The sequence below is a fragment of the Lipophrys pholis genome (assembly GCF_963383615.2).
Source record: "Lipophrys pholis genome assembly, chromosome: 8".
Lineage (NCBI taxonomy): Eukaryota > Metazoa > Chordata > Actinopteri > Blenniiformes > Blenniidae > Lipophrys > Lipophrys pholis.
This window is the reverse complement of record NC_137630.1, coordinates 21,270,417-21,294,364: the sequence shown is the minus strand read 5'-3', so window position 1 is coordinate 21,294,364 and position 23,948 is coordinate 21,270,417. Positions and strand designations below refer to the sequence as shown.

At 42.1% G+C, this 23,948-nt stretch overlaps 1 protein-coding gene across 1 annotated transcript in view; it reads left to right on the top strand.

Moving 5' to 3' along the window:
* LOC308113229 (dedicator of cytokinesis protein 3-like) overlaps positions 1 to 22,455 on the top strand; it is a gene marked incomplete at its 3' end in the record, with an annotated part of 47,666 nt that extends 25,211 nt beyond the window's left edge. The window contains exons 21-55 of the mRNA XM_080469300.1: positions 11 to 111; positions 206 to 287; positions 635 to 805; positions 1,037 to 1,099; positions 1,441 to 1,633; positions 1,717 to 1,844; positions 1,958 to 2,104; positions 2,213 to 2,311; positions 2,398 to 2,492; positions 2,689 to 2,764; positions 2,903 to 3,003; positions 3,092 to 3,150; positions 3,261 to 3,409; positions 3,503 to 3,588; positions 3,686 to 3,712; positions 3,821 to 3,916; positions 4,011 to 4,071; positions 4,160 to 4,253; positions 8,969 to 9,117; positions 12,007 to 12,093; positions 12,333 to 12,437; positions 14,621 to 14,762; positions 15,098 to 15,264; positions 17,124 to 17,210; positions 17,292 to 17,471; positions 17,567 to 17,650; positions 17,727 to 17,843; positions 18,321 to 18,463; positions 18,773 to 18,908; positions 19,194 to 19,275; positions 20,073 to 20,185; positions 20,273 to 20,357; positions 20,442 to 20,564; positions 20,697 to 20,779; positions 21,829 to 22,455. Of these exons, the coding sequence (XP_080325426.1) occupies positions 11 to 111; positions 206 to 287; positions 635 to 805; positions 1,037 to 1,099; positions 1,441 to 1,633; positions 1,717 to 1,844; positions 1,958 to 2,104; positions 2,213 to 2,311; positions 2,398 to 2,492; positions 2,689 to 2,764; positions 2,903 to 3,003; positions 3,092 to 3,150; positions 3,261 to 3,409; positions 3,503 to 3,588; positions 3,686 to 3,712; positions 3,821 to 3,916; positions 4,011 to 4,071; positions 4,160 to 4,253; positions 8,969 to 9,117; positions 12,007 to 12,093; positions 12,333 to 12,437; positions 14,621 to 14,762; positions 15,098 to 15,264; positions 17,124 to 17,210; positions 17,292 to 17,471; positions 17,567 to 17,650; positions 17,727 to 17,843; positions 18,321 to 18,463; positions 18,773 to 18,908; positions 19,194 to 19,275; positions 20,073 to 20,185; positions 20,273 to 20,357; positions 20,442 to 20,564; positions 20,697 to 20,779; positions 21,829 to 22,455 (4,338 nt within the window). The remainder of the gene's footprint in view (positions 1 to 10; positions 112 to 205; positions 288 to 634; positions 806 to 1,036; positions 1,100 to 1,440; positions 1,634 to 1,716; positions 1,845 to 1,957; positions 2,105 to 2,212; positions 2,312 to 2,397; positions 2,493 to 2,688; positions 2,765 to 2,902; positions 3,004 to 3,091; positions 3,151 to 3,260; positions 3,410 to 3,502; positions 3,589 to 3,685; positions 3,713 to 3,820; positions 3,917 to 4,010; positions 4,072 to 4,159; positions 4,254 to 8,968; positions 9,118 to 12,006; positions 12,094 to 12,332; positions 12,438 to 14,620; positions 14,763 to 15,097; positions 15,265 to 17,123; positions 17,211 to 17,291; positions 17,472 to 17,566; positions 17,651 to 17,726; positions 17,844 to 18,320; positions 18,464 to 18,772; positions 18,909 to 19,193; positions 19,276 to 20,072; positions 20,186 to 20,272; positions 20,358 to 20,441; positions 20,565 to 20,696; positions 20,780 to 21,828) is intronic.
* Positions 22,456 to 23,948: the final 1,493 nt, after the last annotated feature.

Below are 23,948 nucleotides of genomic sequence, written 5' to 3'. Positions count from 1 at the left end.
TTGTGTTCAGGTGTTCATTATAAACCTGCTCAGGGACAGTCGCTTCTACCACTTCAGACCTGTCATGGACTCCTACATCCAAAACCACTTTGCCGGAGCTCTGGCCTACAAGTATGACTTTAGTTCATCAATTTTGACTTCAGGAAAACATAAAAATCTGAGGTGAGGCTTGCAGATGTTGACGGTTTTGAACTTTTGCCTGCAGGGAGCTGATTCGATGTCTGAAGTGGTACATGGACCGCTCGGCTGAGGTTGTCCGGCAGGACCACATACAGGAAGCCATGAGGGTAAGGTATCACACTGACTTCCTCCTGGGTTTGGTCCTGGCTCCTCCAGAAAAGGATTAATTGGCGTGGTCAAACAGGAGTGCTGATAAAGAGTAATGTGACACCATTCCAGGCATCAGGAAGTGAATTTCCTGCTCGGAGAAAAAGCTAATGAAAGGAAGTCATCAAAACCCACTGCAGATATTGATGTATCGAGTATGCTCTTTGAATTTCCTTTGTGATGCAATCATGTGTGGAGATATTCTTTTTCAAAGCCTGATCGGTAACATTTCTTTTGTGTGTTGATATTCAACCTTAAAGCGGTAAGACAAGGACGCCCGCTGAGCCGCCTTTTCTTCTCCACCCAGGCACTGGAGTACCTGTTCAAGTTCATCGTGCAGTCTCGCATCCTCTACTCGAGAGCCACCTGTGGGATGGAGGAGGAGCAGTTCAGAGCCAGCATCCAGGAGCTCTTCCAGTCAATACGCTTTGTCCTGAGTCTGGACAGCCGCAGCTCGGAGAACCTGGTCTTCACGCAGGTCAGATTGTTCACACAGCAGCGCCACTCAGGAAACACTCTCCGTCTCACCCGCTCAGCCTGCTGCGTCGTTTCAATCTTCTGTTTTTCATCCGCGTTTATTATGATCGTTTTATTTTTGCTGATTGATTTCATGATTTATTCTTTGTCACTTTTCATTGTTTTACTTTTTTTGTGCCTTCTGTTATTAATGCCTCATTCTTTGACCCATCCTTGGCTTGATCTTGGACAGTTTAGGGGTGTGAGCAGCTGCATGCCTTTCTCTGAATATGCTGCTGGACTATCGTCCTTCTCAGTAAGTCACAGCGCCCCCCTGTGTTGGTCCCACGTTGCACCAGATGCTGTGCGACCGCCAGGCTGCTCAAAGACAATGATGCTTTCTTGAGTAACTGGTATGCATGACATTTCAGGTTATCACTGAAAAAACAAATACCTTAACGACATGCTTTTGCTTGTTTAACAATATTTATCGGCATATCAATTTGGAATTATTTTGATTTCTGTCTCTGTCCTTCGACACACTACAATATTTTTTATTTTTTTTTGCAAATATTTTATTACGTTTTTTACCCTTTCATGTGTGTATTCTCCTTAAAAGTACAAATTTCTTCTCTGTGTCCACTGTTTCCTCCCAAGGCGGCACTGTTAAACAGCTTCCCTGATATCTTTGATGAGCTGCTGCAGATGTTCACTGTTCAGGAGGTTGCTGAATATGTCCGGGGAACCCTGGGGAGCATGCCCAGCACCGTGGACATTGGCCAGTCCATGGACGTGGTCAAACTGCAGTCTATTGCCCGTACAGTGGAGAGTCGCCTCTTTTTCTTCCCTGGTGAGATAAATTTATGACAAAATAACACATATAGACTAAATGAAAGGACTTTGTGTTCATTTTGTCTTGCACTCTTTCTTCAGAGTCTCGAAGTATTTTGCTGCCGGTGGTTCTGCATCACATCCACCTTCATCTGCGCCAGCAGAGGGAGCTGCTCATTTGTTCTGGGATCCTGAGCAGCATCTTTTCCATCATCAAGACAAGCTCTATGGTATGTTACGCTGCTCTATATGCATGTTCAAGCGATTCCACTGACACAGGAGTGAAATTAGCTGGTCTCGTCAGTGCGTCTCTTGCTCTCCTGAACTTACTCTTGCTTTTCAGGAGTCTTCTGTTCAGGAGGAGGTGGAGATGATGGTGGAGAGCTTACTGGATGTGCTGCTGCAGACTCTGCTGTCCATCATGAGCAAATCTCACTCTGTTGAGACGTCCAGAGGACAGCGTTGTCCCCAGTGCACTGCTGAGATAACGGTGAGATTCCACTCCGAGAGCCTGTTTGATGGACAATAAGAAAATAAGGACATTTGTCTCACTTGCTCATTCTGAATGTGTTCTCACATGTTGTTTTCCATTGTGCAGGGGGAGTATGTTTCCTGTCTCCTTTCTCTGCTCAGACAAATGACAGAAATCCACTTTCACCATCTACTCAACAACTTCCACAGCAAAGAAGAACTGAAGGTGAGATGCTCTCCGAGTCTCCAAGCTGAGCATTTTGCTTATTACATACCTGCACTGCATCCTCCCTCTAATGTATTCCTCTGCAGGAGTTCCTGCTCAAGATTTTCTGCGTGTTTCGCAATTTGATGAAACTGACTATCTTTCCCCGAGACTGGAGTGTCATGCGGCTTCTAACTAGTCAGTGAGTCTGCTTTTTCCAATTCTGTCATGCAGTCTTTGTCCCAGAGATGGTAAGGGAATACAGCCAACCATTAGATCAGGCTCACTTTAGATAATCCTGCTCTGAAGGTGACGCTTGTGTTGCAAATTTTTTCATCTATTTTTGGCACCCCAGCTCATTTTGTAAGCTGACAGTGTAATGTTTGCTTTTTCTGCAGTATCATCGTAGTGACAACACAGTTTCTGTCTCCGGCGCTGCACAAGAACTTTTCAGAGGCAGATTTTGATTTCAAGGTGTGTGCCGGGCTCCCGTCTTGACACCAACGTGCCACAGTACCTTTCTGTTATGAGATTTGTAAAAACTTGTAAAGTGAAAATGTGACTTCATGGACTTAAAAGCTACATGTACTGATTGTTTGTGTGTGTTTTCAGGTGTGGAACTCCTTTTTCAGTCTCACTGTTCTCTACATCAACCAGCCCAGTCTGCAGCTGGAGGCGCTCAGCCCCACGAAGAGGAAGAAAGTCCTCGACAAGTCAGTCACTGCTCTCAATTTAAAGTATGTTCCTTTCACTTTCAAACCGTTTGTACGTGTCTTTTTATTCCATTTTGTCGATTTACAGATACGGGGATATGAGAGTTATGATGGGGTATGAGCTCTTCAGCATGTGGCAAAAATTAGGTGGGTCGATTCCTTCACATAGAGTCACACATCAGTGAGACACCAGCCTTCAGTTTTGGGTTAACTGTTTGCAAACATTCCCATTTCTCAATGTGATTCATGTGATCCAGGTGACAACAAGCCCCACTTCATCCCGGGAATGATGGGTCCATTCCTTGGGGTCACCCTGGTGCCTCAGACCGAGGTTCGAAACATTATGATCCCAATTTTTCACGACATGATGGATTGGGAGCAGAGGAAAAATGGGAACTTCAAACAGGTCACGACATTGCTAAACGCAGATCGCGCACAGCAGTAATGGACGGCTCTTTATCGCCGGCCTTTGGCTGAACATCTCTGTGTGTTTGTGTAGGTGGAGGCAGAGCTGATGGATAAGTTGGACAGCATGGTGTCGGATGGGAAAGGCGATGATAATCACAGAGAGCTCTTCAGCCTGTTGTAAGCATCAAACCTGCAAAGTGTGATGCAGAACAATGACGCTCTTTAAGTGTTTTCTTCTAAAGTACTTCTATTCTTCTTTGCTATCGCACCCCAGGACCCAATTGTTTGGTCCGTACCCAAGGTGAGGTGTGATCTCTTCACATTTATGACTAAGACACAGTTTGATTCCTGTCAGCTGGCCTCCTGTGATCACCACCTTCAGTAAGAATGTCTGACTGTGTCTCTGCAGCCTGCTGGAGAAGATCGAGCAGGAGACCTGGAGAGAAACGGGAATCTCCTTTGTCACATCAGTCACAAGACTTGTTGAGCGATTATTGGACTACAGGTGTGCTATAATTAACCCGCACATCCTATTTCACTGGATTCATGTCTTTAAGTCGCAAAGTGGTGAACTTTAATTTTGGGATTTTTCATTATAGGGACTGTATGAAAGGAGACGAGATGGAAAACAAGAAGATCGGTGGTTCTGTCAACCTCATGGTGAGACGATAATCTCAGCTTCTATAGTCGCACGTTTATGAATCGTCTCACATATATTATAACACTTGAATTTTCTATTCAAATGCAGAATTTTTACAAATCCGAGGTCAACAAAGAGGACATGTACATCCGTTACATTCACAAGCTGTGCGACCTGCATCTCCAAGCAGAGGACTTCACAGGTAACTGTGAGGATGCATGTTTCAGCCCCTGTTTCACCTGTGAGGGGGTAAAACTGTGTTTTATCCACGTCTCGCTGCTTTCGCCTGATTAGAGCTTGACGCACAAAATTATAAGTCTCTTCAATGTCAAGGCATATCGAGATAAAGATCTTTTGTGCTGTTTTTTTTCTTTATGCTTCAAGCAGCAAGAAGCTGTATAATTAGATCATTTGAGGCAGGTAGTTTTTTTTTATTTTGTATTTTTTGCCTGCTAGTTACACAGCTCCCACAGTTTATTGGTATAAATCACAGCACACTGTTTTTATCCCTCAGCAGGTTTTAGATGCTTCAAGCAGCTACATTTTCACTGGTGAAATTTATTCAGACGTGTGTGAACTGGTGCCATGTGCAGACTGACACTTATATCATGAGCAGACATCAAATAAAAGAGGGTATCTAAAAATATGCCTGTGCATGGGCTCTTTAAAGGTGATTTTCCTGCTGCTTTTCTTTCATGAAGCAGTGTAGTGAGCTGACTTTTAGCAGTTTAAAGAAGGATTCTGGGCCATTATCTTATTGAAAACTGGTGAAACTTTTCTACTTCAGCCGGGATTCGTTGTTCAGCCACAGATAAGGAAGATAATAGATAAGAAAATGGTGGGCTGGCAGAGGCTTGCAAGCTTAATATCACACAAGAGTGCAGAGACACCCTTTGGTAAATGTCAGGTAGAGATAATTATATGCTGCTTTGTGTGAGACTTAGGGATGTTTCTTGATTGTCTTTAATGCCATCAGCCTGTTTTATGTTCTGTAATTCTGGCATTTCTAACACGTTTTTCTGTCATAACTGAGAAAGAGAAGAGAAGTACAGATCATTTTAGCTTTCATAATGCCACTTTCAGTCATCTAAACAAGAAACACTTCAGGTTGTTAACTTGTGTCTCTTGGTAAGCGTTTACAGTGCTCACATTTTACTCACATTCATCAACACTGCTGACTATTGTGTGTGAAAAAATGTGGCAAAATGTGACTAATTGAACTTTATTGATCACTTACGTAAAAAACAACAACAGGCAGCTGGGCGGATAATTAACACGTGTTTCAGTGTCCTGCAGAGATTCAACATGTGGTTACTGTGTAAATCATTTTGTGTTTTTTAAAGAGATAACTCAGAGGCTCTTGAAGGATTCGCGTTTTTAAACAGTTGATTTTAGAGCAGTGTCCCATTTTCTTTCTGATTTATGGAATATTCATCTTTTAGTTAAAATCTGAATGGCCTGCTTAATTGTCTGCAATGCACTTTAGACCATATTGAACACATTAGATTACAACACATATAGGTTAACTAATGGCCAGGTATTGAAAACATTTTTAATTTGATTGCTTTTACAAAAAAGACACCTGGGAAGCGTCTTCTGTAGGAAAAATGTGCAGTTTTAGTTGTCCGTCCACTAAACCCTGCTTCCTTTTTGATTTAAGAGATATTAACAAAAATAAATAAATAAAAAATACTTATTTCGGTTTCCTCAAATTTGGCTCTAAAATTCACTTTTACACAAAAAATGAAAACTGAAGTTAACTAATTAGTTTTGCGTTTCACCGTCCTCCGACGCCACCTCAGACTGTATCTACTTGATCCCAGTGGACTGTGAAGGCAGGTTAAACCCTGGACAGGTCCATCAGGACAAAAACAAAGAAAAGCAGAGAAATCCATGCACAGGGACAACTTCACTCAGAAAGGCCTCCAGGTCCAAGTTCTTCTCCGCACATATTAAAAGAATCTGGAGAGACTTGACTGGTACAAGATTTCTGTTAGCAAACAGCAAGCATCCACAAAAGTCATAGTTTCAGGTTTTTCAGCATCTTCTAGATTGGTTAGGACCTGAGTTTGCAAGGTTGATTTAAATAATTACTATAGATCGAGCACTTTCTGGGGGTTTATCGGCTCTACTGGTAAAATAGCATCAATCATAATAAGTGTGGTTCATAATTTGGTCTACCAGTTTTTGTTTTTTTAACAGAAAGTGTGGTTCTAGACCAACAGGTGAGGGAATCTTCTCAAACACAACTGCACCAATCAAATACAAAGGACTATGTGCTAAAGTGGCAATCACTTGTATGTAGATGTTTATTGAAGGTAGTAGTGGCTTTTAGAAGTAATATGGCGTACACAATCCGGGTCGCCACAACAGTTCTGAATCCAAGTAGCTGCGGTTTATTAATATTCTTAGTCAGACGGGAAAGGTTAAGCAACAGACAATGAAGGGACTCTGAAGGTGAAGGTGAGACAAAACATGACACGAAAAAGACAAGAACATCAGACAAAATGAAGACCCCCACTTATGTCCACAGAGGGAGGTTTAATGATGTAAAGAGTTTCAGAATGGACAAATACAAAGCCTTAAGACATAATGATGACCTGGACACAGACCAGATCAAAGTAAAATCAGGACATGGCTCGGATTCAACAGATAAGAACATAACGTCACTAAGATCAGACAAAAACAAAGTAAAATCAGGACAGATGTTCTTCTCAGATGTGAACTATTTCAGACAAGCATCACAAACTGCTTTTTAATTCAGGTCAGTTCAAAATAAAATAAGGTAAATTTATATGGTTACACATATACTGTGAACTCTATCGATCCACCACCTACACACACACACACACACACACACACACACACACACACACACACACACACACACACACACACACACACACACACACACACACACACACACACACACACACACACACACACACACACACACACACACACACACACACACACACACACACACACACACACACACAGAGTTCTATTTTCTGCTAAACTTTCTGTTGCTATTAGCAACCGCTGCCGACTGAGTACCAAAGCAACTTAACTGACAATATTATTTCCACCATTTTGTCAGATCTGTGAGCAGGCAAAGATTGACAGTCAACACGCACGCACGCGTTTCTTTTCCTGTTTTTTTCTTTCTTTACAGCAATATTATGGTGTTGCGCCCCTGTGACTTTAACCTTACCTTGAACGAAACCCTTTCAGACCTGGAGGGAGGTTAGTGGGTCACAGTCCTCCAGGATTATTGGTTTATTCCTTCATTTGAGCTCCTTGCACAGTTTTTTCCAATGTGGTTTTCATACTACAAATGGCTAATAAACTGAAACTGAAACTGATTCATTTTTTTTATTTTTATGTTAAATCCCTTTTATTTTTGCATGTCCCTCATAAGTGGGATTGAAACACACTCCCACATTTAAAATTTGTGGAAACTCCAATTCTAAATCGAGGTTAACGTTAACAGGTGTTACTCTTGGTAGTCACCTTATACGTGATTTATTTGTACTCCCAGAATTCATAGATTTGTTTTTAATCATCTAATTGAAATGGAGTATTTTATTGTCAGTAAATATTACCTTTAAGAAAATGTACAACGGTTCTAATAGAGTAGAAAAGTAAACACATAATTGAACATATTTCCAATTCTACAAAACAGTTTTACTTTTTCGCTTTCCGAGTTTACTCCTATTTAGGTCTAGATATGAAATTAACATATCTTCTAAACTCAGCTCAAACACACCTGGAGGGAACTGTATTTTATATAATGACCTCAGCTTTCATGATTATTTAAATAATGCATTGACTTGCATGTGCAGCTCTCTGTCCCAGTCAGGATACACTTGAGAAAAGACAAAGTTACCCGCAGCACACATACAGTATATCCTCAGTATTTAAGGTTTGCATACAAACATTATCACTGGTCATAAAGGGTTAAAAAGGCCCTGCAGAGTTGGTGTTTTTTTCCGTAAACAAAGGAAAAACAGTGTTTACTTTCAGTGTTACTCACCAAAATAGCAGTGTGTATCCCTGAGGGCTGCAAACAATATCAAAAGGCTTTGTTCATAGTTTTATTTTTCAGCGCAGTATTATTTATAGCCACATTTACTAGCTTGTATTTCAGATCCATGTTGACATGTAATAGGATATTATGGCAGATATGTACACGTTAATACTCATATGAAGGACAAACAGCGACGCTGCACGCAGAAAATCAGCTCAGTTGTGTTTCTAAATGTCTGAAACTCAACAGGGGTCTTCAATGTTGAACATTTGTTTCTCTGTATCGTTGATCTATCGCTCCAGCTGTAAACTTTAGTGCTTAATTTGTGGTCCAGTGCTGTTTTAGTGATTTCAGAGTTACCTCCAAGGCAATCTGCCATCTCAAACCTTTATGAAAAGTTGCCGCCGCACATGTTGTGCCTCTGCATGTGCAGCAGGAGGACGGCGATAGATACAGACAACTTTAACGTCTTTTCCCTTCTGTATCAGCAGTCCGGCCTCCATCTCTGACGAGTAATCCTTGTAAAACTCACACCTTGCACACATTTGCGCTTTTATTATTTTCAGACATGATTTTAATTTGAGTATTGCTCCAAACAGTCCGTAATGGAGACTGGGGATGGGCTGATGTGGCCTGAAATGTGCAGGTGCTTTTTGCACCTCTGGCCACCATTACACCGAAGCGCAGTCACCACTCTCGGGGCGGCTTGTGTCACACACCATCTGTTCACTAAAACTAGGCCCAAAATGTCTGGAAGGTTTGGGTTCATCACTGAGGCCAGACTGCACAGATTGTTCAACATCTGCAGCTTTGTTACGAAGCAGGCAATCACACTGCTTGTTTTTTTTGTTTTTTTCTTGTTTTTTTCTGTCCCCCTTCAACAACAGAGGCGGCGTTCACCCTGCTGCTGTACTGGGAGCTGCTGCAGTGGGAGGACCGGCCCCTCAGGGACTTCCTCCACTACCCGTGTCAGAGCGAGTGGCAACGCAAGGAGAACCTGAGCCGGAAAATCCTCCACTATTTCAACAAGGGCAAGGCCAGTGACCGATTTTATTTGCTTTGGCTTTTACACACACATTCTTGCTGATTTTAAGAGAGTAATCTCTCCTCGTGGTGCATTGGGTTAACCTCTGACCTCACGTGTGTGTGTGTGTGTGTGTGTGTGTGTGTGTGTGTGTGTTCGGGGGGGGGGGGGGGGGGGGGGGACTCGGTGCCAGGAAGTCAAATCTACGCTGCAAATTGGAACGACTTCCACTGGTGACCCCTTTAAAGATGGAGCAGCAGAATGGAGACTTACTATGATTTATGTGGATATGAAAGCCTGAATCCTCTGATTGAGAACATTGAGGGGGGGAATGTACTGCACGAGAACAACATAAATCAACAGTTTCTTTTTTGTTAAATTCTTTTTCAAATTTTTTAATGATTAAGGGACTGTTTGTTCTTAATCTCACTGCAGCTGTTGCCAGGCATCATTACATTCTGCCCTAAATTAACTTAGGAAATGAAGCTTTTTAAAATCTCACAAATCATGTTTTTGCAATGTTTAAAAACCTGGAGGTTAATTCTGCCAACAAAAAATATTTTTTAAATTGCACCTGTTGGACAGAAATGTAAAGTGTTTGAAGAAATGTTGAACTGTTTCACCTGAAAAACATAAAAATACAATAGTCTTCAAGTTTTAAAACTTTTTCTTTATATTTCTCACATCTAAGGAGCATACAGGATATTGGAGGGAGATGGTCTGCTGTATTGACCCATTATGAGAAACTAGAAAATAAACAAAATTATTGCTATCTTTTCTATACATTGATCAATTTGCAGAATAAGATCAAGCAGCTGGAGTATTCTGTCTGAAGTTTTCTAATTTTCCCCTACTTTAAATTGTTATCTTCCCATATCCTGTTCTATTAGCCAATCATAAAGATTCATAGCCATCGTCTTCATAATGGCTCAGGAAGTGTATCAGGTGTAAAACTTCAGTCAAATCAAACATGCAGATCACATGATCCACTGTGGCGACCCGAGAAGAGACACACCTCCCGTCCTCGTAACTGCAGCCTGATAAATATCATGTGAGGCTAAATATTGATTTGCTACTGCGAAAAACAAATGTGCAGCTTTTGCACACGGCATAATACTTGGTGAGGGTCAGATGTCTGTTCAAATGTGATTTGCTCCCCGGTATCATTTCTCCCTGGCTGGTATTCATCCACAAAATTAAATTAGTGGACCGGTCTCTGTGCTTCGGTGAGGACAATACCCTCCTGATGCTCCGAGCAGCTGAGAAGCAAATGAAAGTGGCCTCCTTTATGAACTCTTAGTCATCTCGCCTTTATATTGCCTTGCCTCTATTAAAAAGAAGAAGCTATTGTGAAGCCGGGGAATAGTGTTCCGCTGCTGCGCTCATTAAAGTTAATGCAGGACAAACACAAACTTCATGTTTTAGGACCAACCAGCAAGTCAGGGAGCTCAGTGGATCTGTGGTAGGACAAAGAGGAGCAGCCCTTCATAGTCTACCTTACATTATAGTGCAAACTATTGTCGGAATTACTTGTAATGACACATAAGTCACTGTCATAAACATTCAATGTTGTTATTACAAGTTTGTCAAATGACTGAATCAAATAGAAATTAATAAAGATATATAAATTACACTGGCTTGTGATCTAGGCTGCATATAATGGCCTAATTCATACACATGAGCTGAAAAATGAATCAATCTGTTTAACTAAAAATGTTGAATATTTTACCAGAGGAGATTTGGAAAAACATCATCAAGAGATGAATCAAGCAAAAAAAAAAGTGGGTTTGTTCAAAAAGTGACTCAGAACATTAGTTAAGAAACCTGTCAGTTTTGTTCAACTCTTGGAAAAAGTTAATAATGATGCCCGATATCTTTAACTTCTAACAATAAACATCAACTCTCATGTGAATTGGTGAACCTAAAATACCCCGAGATGTGAATGTGAGTGTGTGTGGTTGTCTGTCTGTGTGTTTGCTCAGTGTAGCTCCGATTGCTGTCCGTGATTCTCACCTGGTGTGTCGTGACCCAAAAAGTGGGTTTTAGTGGTTTTTTTGTGCTTAAGGCAAAATAAATAAAAAATAAGAGCATGGTGAATCACGCATACAACAGAAAATACAAGATATAGATTTTAGCATCTTGAGGACAAAGCATCTTTGTGTTTTGTGACATTCAGACTTTTGGAAACTGAATCTGAGTAGAGAACAATTTTACTTCATATTAGTACTTGAAAATACAATTGAGTCTCTTTAAAAACTGAACTTGAAGACTTTTGTTCTTAATCAAATCCAGATAATTGAGTACAAACAGCATGTTTATGTCACTCATGTCCTCTGTGTGGGGTTCAAAATGCACCCTGGTTCTTCTTGGTTTGGTTTGTTGAAGGTGGAGCTTTCCTACTTGTTTTAACCTTTCATTGAATAGATCATCAAATGGAATAGACTATTATATATCATGCATTTCAAAAGAAAAACAAAAAAGTTAAGTCTTTGTGACTTATTCATGATTTAGAGCACAACATGTCTAATGGGGAATTAATGAGTTATTCTTCTGAACTTTTATTTCACCTTTATAATTCACACTTCTTTTGTACTTTCTTTCTTTGAATGCACATGTGTTTATGGACATGTAACCACTGTAACCATATGTAACCACTGGAGATGCTGCATGTAACCACTGTAATTAATCACAGTGGCTTTTACCTCCACAAATAAATTAGATATCAATGAATCAAACATTTTTGAGTGTGCGACTTGCAGCTGTAACTATTAGCATTTTATTGACTTTGCTCAGTTTGACAAATCCACATTTGATTGGACGTTCTCCTTAATATGAACAAACCCACCCCTCAAGTTTGAGTGAATTCACCCTTTATCTTGTTTCCTTTATCTGACTCTGCAGTGCTGGGAATACGGCATCTCTCTGTGCCGGGAGCTGGCGTTCCAGTATGAGACTTTATATGATTACCAGAGCCTCAGCTGGATCCGGGTAGGTGGACTCATGCATGCTGGCTGCTTCTATTATGAAACAGACATCCTGTGTGATGCTGGGAGCTGAGATTTTCATCTCTCTGTTATTGTCGGTGTGAACTCTGTGTAGCGTCAAACACAATGTCCTAATTACCTGCGCTCGCCCACACTTAGCAGGAAACGCAGACGACTTAGTAATGTGTGTGATTAAGTCATTATTCGTCAGGGCTTTCTCACATGTGTGTCCTTGTGCCACAGAAAATGGAGGCCGCATACTATGACAACATCATTGAGCAGCAGAGGATCGAACCGGAGTTCTTCAGAATGGGATTCTATGGCCGGAAATTTCCTTTCTTCCTCAGGGTAAGACGCTTCCACGTCTCCTATCGTCTTACCGGTTAGGGTTGAGCTGATGTGGTCAGAAGTCCATCATCGGCAGAAAGACATCATGTCAGCTGAATGAAGCAAAACAAACCACAGGAAGCAGCAGATGACGACAAAAGAGTGACGAGCTGCCCCCTCGGCCATGTTTCCTCTCAATGTGACTTCCCGGTAAAACTGAAATACATTTATATAAATGACTGAAGTTTGTAAATATAAAAGTATATTCCTCACAAAGCAGTACACTTCTCAACTACATGTATCCACGGGTCAAAGTCAAAAGTGCTAATAATGAAACAAACAAAACCGGGCCATTTTAACGGACCCATCTTCTGTCGTATACTGCATAATGTATGTAGCTACGGCTGGATTAAGGTTTTATTCACTCATCCCCATCATTGCCATGAGTTTACCTGCCACCGACTCCACGGAGGAGCCACAGTGATCACAATGTTCCACGCCACACAGTAATCTTTAGTTCAATGCCGGACTTAAAAATAGCCAAATGTATCATAAAAAAAAGAAAATTTAAATTTACACAACATTATTGTTGAGGCCATTAGAATGAATGAATGAATGAATGAATGAATGAATGAATGAATGAATGAATGGTTTATTTCGGTTATAGTTACAGTTTCAGTGCAAAAGTTGCATTTTTGTGCAGTCAGTTCATATTGCTTTTTAAGTTCACGCACACGTTTTCTTTTCTTTTTATAGAGAGGCAAAGACAAGTAGCAATCATTGCCCTGTTACACTTTGTGCTTGAAAAGACCCACATCATTTACCTCTGAAAGATAAAGACATATTTTGGTTAAATAATTAAGTATGTTAGTTTTATCCTTCAAATATCCCTTTTTTAATTCATGATTTCTTTTTAAAAACAGGAAAATGCCTGAAACACGTCCATTAAAGAAATAAGGCTTCCAGTGTTGACCTGGAAGTCTAATGAGGATTAGAACTTCAGTTTGCTGCTTTTTCATTCATTTCAGCTGGTTGGTGAGCCACTTTCTGCTAGAACGCAAAATCCAAACATAACGTGGACATTTTTTCAAGTTCACCATTTTTTTTTGTTCACATTTAGCAAATGCTTTGCATTGTACCACAACTTTAATTAAAAACATGGTCACTTTGCAACAGATAGTATCATGATATACATAATATAGAGAAATGCTCTCAAATGTCAGCATAAATATCAATGAAAATCCTGCTCTGGGACTAAAGTATGTCACATTGTGTGTAACGTTTTATGAAAAAAAACAACCACATTTCTTTCGACAGAAACACAGAAGTGGAAACTTCATTCAGCTCACAATAACCATCAGTGTAACAACGCCAGGATAAATTCAGTTACTGATAATCTAAAACTCATTTGCATAATAAAGTGACATGAGCATAATGCTGCTTGGCAAAGATGATACAACTTTGGCTCTTTTTGGAGGTGAATGATCATCACAGGTAGTCACACAAATCCTTTTTTAAATTAAGGTATTAAAAATGGCTGTTTTTCAGTTTCACTGGCAGTTTTTGTCAAACTGTAAATTTGGTCACAAAGAAATGCAATAGAAATCTCAAATTACATCACATTTTCCAAAGATTATAGGTTGAAACAATCATAATGAAATGACGTGAGATCCTGGAGCAACTGCTTCGCTCTCCTGCGCATCGTTTTTTGGTGTGATTTCTCCGCTCTTGCTGCTCTCATACGATCAGGCAGAGCGCCGCAGAGCGGAGCTGCAGCAGCAGGCAGCCTGTGTGACGACAGATGATGTTGGTTGTTGGACGCAGCCAGCAGCTATTTTCAGCACAAAAGCACTAAAAACCCAGAGTGTGCTACCTGCTCGCAGCGTCGGAGGCACAGAGAGGCAGGTATTTCACCCACAAACAGCTCAAAGGAGGGTGAATATTGATCTCACATTGTGGCATCCACATCTCATGTTACAGCTCTGCTGCTTGCAGATGAATAAATAAACAAACGGCCACATGAAATCCAAAAGCTTTTGTTCATCAGGAAGACTTTTCACACGAGCAAAGTGGCTTTCGCGATACAACATGGATAAAACTACAGGTCCCTAAAGCAACAGTAAATGAAAGCAGAGAGTCTTCCTAATTAAAAACCAGCTCAGGTCTTTAGTCGTGTAAAGCAGATTTTCTTCTTCTCTTTGTAGAACAAGGAGTTTGTCTGTCGAGGTTACGACTACGAACGGCTCGAGGACTTCCAGCAAAGGATGCTGGGAGAATTCCCCCAGGCTATAGCCATGCAGCATCCAAACCAACCAGACGACACCATCCTGCAGAGTGACGCTCAGTGTATCCTCAAAATGTCACTTTGGCTTAAATGCACTAGTTTGATATATATGACAGTGGAAAAGTTTGTAGATATTGGACAGACTGGATCCACATGTGTAGTTTATTTTGAATACATTTTTTTATTTTCCGCATTTTTGAAAATCCGATTAAACAACTTTATTAACTGGTGTGTATTTGTACTTGCTCTTCCGCGTGGCTCGACTGATATTTTTTGAAAAAACAAAAACCATCAGTTCTCTGGAAGCGTTTCCCATGACTGTCCCTGCTCCTTCTCCCTCTGTGAATATGCATGCACGTCTGTCTTATCTGTCATTTCCTTGACACTCGGCTTCTAGACTTGCAGATCTATGCGGTGACTCCAGTGTCAGACATCTCTGATGTGCCTCAGCTGGAGCGCGTGCCTGAGAGGATCAAGAGTTTCTACCGCATAAACAATGTGAGCCGCTTCCACTACGACAGGCCTTTCCACAAGGGGCCCAAGGACCGCGAGAATGAGTTCAGGGTATGGAGAGCCTCCTCTCACAGACAAACTGAATTCAGTTGTAACACTATTGAAGAACACAAAGTAGATACAAATCTGGAAACTGCAATTTATTCATGCATGGCTCTTTTTTTGGGGGGGGGGGAGGTTAACAAGTATTTCAGGTGATGTAAGCAGGCGTAACACTGTAACACCCTCTGCTGGCCACAGTACAAGGCCTTCCACCCTATAATACCTTTAAAGTGTGGATCATTTTGAATATTCACTCACAGAACCACAAAGTGAAGACAAGCTTGGAAAAACAACGATATGTGTGGGTTTAGTTTGATCAGATTGGTCCAACATTTCCTGCCAGCATAAACACACATAACAAAAAAATGATCAAAAGGTTTAGATTTAAATGCTTAAATGAGCATTTTTAGGCATACATTCTACTTGTACTAATCATGTATTTCTTCTTGTCTGTGGTTAAATTGTATTCAAGCTGGTATTCATCCAAACATGACTCCTGTGTAACAGCCTCTGTCAGAGTAACTCGGAGTAGTCCCAGACTGAACTGCAGGTCTATTAGTCATTATCACTGCAGAACAAAGTAACGTGTCAAGTGGAAAACTTTCACATTTCATGATCAAAACTGCGCTTGTGTAAAACAATACAAGACTCACAGATTTTCAGACTTTACTCATATATTATGTCCTAAAAACAACCATCTTTCTAAAAAGATGCAGTGCTGGACTCCATTTCTCATCATCTCAGCAGCTGCTGTTTATAGCTGCAAAAATCCCCCGTGTTGCTTAAATCAGAGCAGTATTTCTATTTTATTTCCCTCCATCATGCAGAGGTAATACTTTAGATAATACAGAAAGGTTTCACATTTTTGGAAGTTAGTTTTGTGAAGAAATCCTAACTATCTACTTAAAGAGAATCATTTATGAAGATGCAGAGCAGAGCCATCAATGAAATCAAATAAATCCAATGATTTATACAACAATATGCTGTAACATGCATTTGGAGCTGCAAGGTGTCTATTTGCTACATTCCTCTGGACTTGAAGGTTTGAAGCAATTCACAACAGCAGTGAAAATAATCTATCCAGCCTCATATGCTGTTGTATAAACAGGTTTCCTGTTTTATAAACCATTAGTCCCTGGTCTCATTCACATTTTCCAGAGCATTTATTTCTAATAAATAAAAATAAAAAAATTATGTTATGAAAATAGTTTGAAACTAAATAAACGTCCTCTTTATTTTAATCTTTAATGAAAAACAGTCATCCTTTTTAATTGTATTTATGAGAGATAAATAGTTGGATGATATTGGGTGTGATTAATTATACTCATTTGTTTATTTTTGTCCAGAGAAAGTGAGGCTGGTTGTAGCAGCTCTACTTGTACGGCTCAACATTTTCTCAGGTTGTGCACATGTTCCTCCAGTTTCTTGTTGGAGTTGATACCAGCTCAGCAGTCACTCCACTTGAACCTCTGTATATTTGAGGAGTCTGATCCCCGGAGCTGTAGAGAAGACACTACGTCTTCAGAAAGAAATGGCCTTGTGTCAGAGGTCCTCTCTTGTACTCACTGCTTCTACAAGCTTGCATTGACTTCAATTAGCAGCTGCGTGTAACACACCTTATCTCCAGTGTCTCTGACTGTTCTTCAGCTCAGCACAGTGCCACAAACTCCACTCTGCTTCGGAGACTTGGACGAGACATAATACTGGGGTTTCCTCTGACACAGTAACCCATATATAACTACACAGGACTTCTCTGGAGTGACCCACATGCTATTTTGAAAGCACCAGCCTCTGTCTTTATCTTCCACACACGCTCAGATTTCTTGGTATCCCCACTAAAGGCCTAACTCACTGTTTTGGTTAAACAGAGTCTCTGGATCGAGAGAACCACCCTGATCCTCTCCCGTCCTCTCCCTGGGATCTCCCGCTGGGCGGAAGTGGAAAGGAGAGAAGTGGTGAGGAGCTCAGATGTTCATGCTACATGATTTAGTTTCAAGCCCTTCGTGCTCTCACACTTATGGTCTGTTCATTTGAAGGTGGAAGTGAGCCCTCTGGAGAATGCCATCTATGTGGTGGAGAATAAGACCCAGGAGCTGCGGACTCTGATCAGCCAGTACCAGCACAGGCAGCATCACGGCAACATCAACCCGCTCAGCATGTGCCTCAACGGCGTCATCGATGCCGCTGTCAACGGAGGCATCGCCAGATATCAGGAGGTACCGTTGCAGGGAATCCTGGTGACCGCAGAGAGGATGAATGATGAAATGGTGACGTGAGCGACCTAAACCTCCTCCCTTGTGCTCTACAACAGGCCTTCTTCGATAAGGACTACATCAGCAGTCACCCGGAGGACACAGAGAGGATCACACATCTGAAGGATCTGATGCAGGAGCAGGTCGGACTTGAGCTCAACCGTTTGGAAAGAATCACAATCACATGACAGCTCACTAAACGTCCTCTGTTATGAACAGGTGCATATTCTCGGTGTGGGTCTGGCAGTTCACGAGAAGCTGGTGCATCCAGAAATGCGTCCTCTGCACAAGAAGCTCGTAGACCAGTTCCACATGATGAGGACAGGTTTACACCATGTGAGTAGACTCAGGGGTCGATACGGTTTTTAATAACATGAGCCTCTTTCTTCCGATAAGAATATTTAAAGTAATGTTGATCTAAGTAGAGATGAATGATTTTTTTTGTAGTTTTATCCTTGCTGGACAGATCCTGTGATGATGGTTCCGAATGATCATGTATGATAGTCGTTGCTATTATTGGAAAAACAAGACTTTTTGTGGGTCCTACTTTGTTTGCATGACCTTTTGAATTTGAGACTTGTGTTTCACGTTGTGATCTGCAGTGGTACAATGGACAGTTGTTGTAAATGTCATCACCCGAGCAAGTTGACAACACTCCTTTTGTTGAACGTTTTGGCTCTTCTTTCTGGAAACCGTCATAATTTCCATCTTCATAAATGGTTCTTCCCGATCACCAGGCTGTCGCTCAGGCTGCAGAGTGTCTGCATGTTAATGTTTTAAAGCGTTTTCGAGCAGTTTGAATATTCAGAGCAGTATATGGTTGGGTCCCAGCAGGGTGTCCCCGGCGTGGATCGCTTTGGCCCCGCAGGCTGCACGGGGGTCAACTCTCCTCGAGGCATCCTCTCCTCACACAGCCACATGAGCCCTGAGAGCATGCGCCTCATGCACAGACACAGGTCAGTCAGTCACACACACACACACACACACACACACACACACACACACACACACACACACACACACACACACACACACACACACACACACACACACACACACACACACACACACACACACACACACACACACTTCTTGGCCTCTGAAATTTGTTATGAACCACTGCCTCAGTGGCAGCCTATAACAAAAAAATAAATAAAATAAAATTCTGCTTGAGGTAAAGCTGGACAGGATGTAAAGCTAGAAGCAATGATTTGATAAGCTGAAAAAGTGTTTTCACACCATCTAACATGGAGTCTGTCCTGCAGCCCTCTGAACCTGCAGGGTTCAATCCGTCACTCCTCCTCCTCCCTCTCCTCTCACACTTCCAGCGAGGCAGGAAACCTCGTCATAATGACCGACGGCCTGATGGGGGAGCACCCCGAGGAGGCATTACACATGCAGGTAGGATGCGAAGATAAAAGCACACGCTCATGGGGTGCAGTAAAATCACATTGGTGTACGTGATGATGAATAATTAAACGATACTCACAGGAAAGCAGGTCATTTCAGGAAACAAACCACTCACACTGTCTTATTAGTCTCCTCGCTGAGCTCACTTATTCTTGTTGCTGTGTTGGAAAGATGTACATACCATACCTCTCAAAGATACATTCATTCATTCATTCATTCATTCATTTCTATGCTCTATTAGTGCTTTGATAGCTTTGAATAAACTGTGTTTTGCAGCCGAGTCCCTCCTCCTCCAGCCTGAGCTCAATCCGCTCCAACTCTTCCCAGATTATTAACTCTGCTCCCTCAAGTGCCAGAGGTAAGAAACAGCTTCGAGGTCAAACCAAAGAGGGATTTACGAGTGAAGTGACATCTACTGTATACTAAATTAGTTATATCTATCACAGCTTTGGAGTTATGATCATCACAGATTTTCCTCAGCTCTTCCTTTCTTCCTCAAACCAGCGATTAGCCTTTGAACTAAATGAACTAAAGTCCAGTAGCCCACAGAAACAAAACAATGCAAGATTGTGCTCGACACTAGATAGAAGATACCCGGGGGAGGTTCCTAAGTCTGCTCAGTTTAATTTAATATTTTTAATTACATGACAACTATGAATTTCTTGACAATAAATAAATGAACTGGTTTAGTGGTGTGTGTCTCATGCAATGAAATTACATCCTCATGATACATAAAAGTTTAAGATCCCTTAGATTAGACATGCTAAATTAATTGACTTTGCATCATACTTTGCATAAAACCATATACTCTTTAATCTGCCTGTATAGCAGCATTTACGTAAGACACTCATTGAAACTTCATTCGACTAAAATCAAACCTATTCTATATGTAAACTTTTTGATTGTCACTGTCCCATTTTATAAGTTAGATGTAAAAAATAAAAAGACCCTAAATAAGACATACCAGTGACTATTTTGAAAAATATTAATAGGGTCAGTTGCTTTTTTTTTTTTTTTCCAATGTGCATGTTGTTTGAGTTGAAGCTCAGTTTTCAAAGTGTTCAAAGAGAAACAAACAAACTCTTTGTAACGATACACTGAAGTTGCATCTCCATACTTAGAGTCTGAATGCGTTTCCTTTCTTTTCATGTCCAGGCTCTCCGTCATTACCCGATAAGGCCAAACACAACCGAGAAGTGATGATTTTGTTGCCGTCTCATCGCGAGCGGGCCAACAACATGTACTACAACATGGCAGAGAACGGACAGGTAGAAGTGAGCCCCACCGGGTCAGCATGGAAAACCTCTTTTAAATGTCCATCGTCCTTAACGTAAAGTTTGCTCTTTGTATTTTAGAACAACCACATGCAGCGTGCCTTACTTCAGCAAGTCAGCCCCTGTAAGCCTTGTGCTGATCCCCACATGACCCTACCAGAGAAAGGTAACCTCCCGGTCAAGCAAGCTGAAATCCACTGTGCTCCTGTGACGTTCGCAGTGCGTTTATGCCGCTTTTGTTTCTCTTCAGTGTTTCCCAACGCGCCTAACAGCTGGAGTCTGGATGGAGAGAACAGGGAGCAGGTGGCCTACATGCCAGCCTCGACCGGAGGTGTCGTGATGCCCCCTGTACCCCCTAGATCTTTCCCACAAGGTCATTATTATTATTTTTATTATCATTTTTTTACTCCTTTGTTTAGGTGCTCTTCAGCTCATACGGTTGTTTTTTATTTATTCAAACATGGTACCGTCTCCTCACTTGTATTAATGTACCTTGTCCCTGCAGGTCATTTCCTGATGCACTGTGATGCATTTCACCACCAGAACAGCGATCCCCCTCCTGCGCTGCCTGTCCGCTCTCTCCGGAAGGTCAGACAAAACAGACCACCATTTCAATCATAAAACACTTTTCAAAGTGCTTGAATGAATCATTTCAAGAAAATACAACTTGCCTCAAACGTCGAGCGCAGCAGAAACCAACAAGAGAAATTCAATCAAATTGTTGAAGATAAAACACGTAAAATAAGTTTAATTACAAACACTTCAACTCGATTAATTCCAATCTGTTAAAGTTGATTTGGAGAATTGCTAACAAAAGAGATAAGACATAAATAAAGCAGTAAAATCAAGATAACGCACCTCTGACTCGACCAGACAAATTGTATTTGAGCACATTTTTTATAATTTGACGATCTCTGTTTGATCTCCACACTCAGATTGTGTTGAAGTGATGCCTGATTGTTTATTCACCATTTACATTGAATTTGGAAACAAGCGCATCATCCGTACTTAATGTAATCCCCCCCGCGCTGGTTCCTGAGCCTTCTGTATTCAGATTAACATCAGTGTTGACAGATGCTGATGATACAGAAACAGTTTTGGAAAACACATTTGAACTGAAGATTTCACTATTTTCTCTCTGCTTTCAAACATGCTCGCATTTCTGCAATGATCTGCTCCCACACACAGACACAACTGTTCCAACTGAAGCGAAACACACTTGACCTCACATCACACGGATGTGTTCTGCTCGTTCGCCTCTGAAAAGCCGCTCTAACTGCCCATTAGTGGCCAAGCTCATCTGATTGATGCTTTAATTTTGAAAAACAAACTTAGAATATAACATTTAATCGCAGGAGTTTAGACTGAGATGTGTAAGATTCTATGAACTCAGAAATCTAGTGAGAAATAGGAGTGACACATATTAAAGCTGTAAATCATAGAATATGTGAAACTTTTTCATTAAAGTTAATTGGAATGTAACGGTGCAGATTGTTTTTACTTGAAACTTCAAAAGGTCTCAGTAAACACAGACTAATTTTGGTCTCAGCAAGACACTTTCTGTTTGTTTCACTTGCAGTTTATTCAAGGTATTATTGTGAAAAACATTCTCTCTCTCTCTCTCTGTGTTTCTGCAGTCTCCTCTCCACCCCATCCCCGGCTCCCCGACCAGTCCTCAGTCAGCCCTGGGGGGCAGCAACTCTACTCTGTCGGGCAGTGCCAGCAGCGGCGTCTCCTCCCTGAGCGAGAGTAACTTCGGCGGTCAGTATCCTGATCCCGGCCCCATCAGAAACGACGCCCTGGAGCCCCTTCCCAGCCACCTGTGGTCCCCCCCTGACGAGTACCTGGCCTCACCCTACCTGCACATCCACTACGGCGGTCCGGAAATCGACTCCATGGACCCGGTCCGCCCTTTCCACTACCGCAGCCCCGCTTCACACCCGCACACGCACACGCACCCTCACGCTCACGCTCACGCCCATCCCGGGATGGACGGCCACTCCCACGGCCCGCCGCCTCACCACCACGCTCCCACCCACGTTCCCACCCACGGCCTCCACCACATCCCGTACCGCCGGCCTCAGCCCCCGGCCGTGCCCCCCAAACCCTACCTGAGAGAGGGCTGCATCCCCGAAGAGGACCTGCCCCCTCAGCCCATCCCGCTGCCCCGCAGGATCTTCCACTCGCCTCACGGCCACAGGGAGGAGCCGGGGAAACACCCCTGGGAGCAGTGCATCAGCGAGGAGCACGAGGAGGCGCAGTGATGCGGGGCTGCAGCTCCAGTTCAGTCCGGGCTCGCTTCTCCTTGTCTTCTTCCCTCCATTTGTGCTGAGTCAGAGGAGCGGTGATGGCGTGCTGCGGAGCGATGGAGCGCTCTTGAATTTCAACGCACATGAAGGGAGGAAAAAAAGGAGTCGAGGCACAATTTGAGGCCCAACTGCCATCGCTGCTCTGTGTGTGGCCTCTTAGATAGAGTCAAAAGAAAAATATCTGTCGAACACAGATTAACTTTGTTCAAAAATTGATATTGATTGTACACACTTGTACAACTCGTCTGTAAGCATGTTTTTTCATTTGAGAATAATATGACAACAGTTTAGTGAAATACGACAACCATGATCAGAACCAACACGATCCCAGGTGCAGTATAAGCTCTGAACTCCCTTAATTTGACTTTTCATGTCATTTTCACAACACGGAAGCTTATTATTCACAGTGAAGTGACTTCTCTGCTTTAAATGCTTCATATATACGAATTCTTATTTTGATAAATTTGCTACATTATAGTGTTTTCGAAGGCTTATATCCATTATGTTTTTCAAAACACTGTTAAGTGCTCCTTAATAGTGAATCATATCAAATGGCGCACTCTAATAGGTGTTGCTGCCGGGCTGTCAGAAGTCGCAGGTCTCTAAGGTTGAACTTGCAGCTCTCCTCTTAGGACCGGCATCTCAAGGGACATGAACTTCAGTCACTGACGATTTCCCACCCGTACCGTGTGTACGGGAACTTACGTGAATGTATTCAGACGAGATGTTCTACTTGTATTGCACAAGCTGCAATCCTGGTTTTTGTTTAAGTGCTTTAAGTTGAGTCTCTGTTGAAGAAGTCTGTTTGTTTCTTTTGTGTGACAAAGATATTTTTCCAGAGGAGGCTTTGGGTAGACTGAGGGATGAAACTGAGGACAATGACACACACACACACACACACACACGCACGCACGCACGCACGCACACACACACACACACACACACACACAAAACACCAGAAGGAGCCTCCATTCAACACCTTAGCCACCTGCTGGACATTGAAAATGAGCATCACTCTCTCTCTCTTTCTCTCTCTATCTTTTCCTTGTCTGTGGGGTTGTCAGACCGTGCTGGACGGTGGAGGCTGAACCGGGTCTGACGACACTGTCTGGCCTCTCCGTCCGCTGAGCCGGTCGAGGAGCCCACACCGACTGCGTGGGGATCGCCTACCCGCCTTAAGTGCACTCAAATGCAGTTTGACCTCTCATTCGGACTGCGAGAAGCTCATTTTATTGACTGCCATTCTCCTTTCCATTCAGTTCACTCTGCGCTCCCTGAAGGAAAAAACAAACAAACAAACAACCCCAGATATCTAGATAGTGATGTTTTTGTATGGTTTCGTCCTGCTTTGGTTTCAGATTGTTGTTTGGTTTGTAGCGCTAATATCTCTTATTCTGCCTGCGGCTGTTTCTCAATCACCTTCTGTTGTTGGAAAACTGATAATGTGT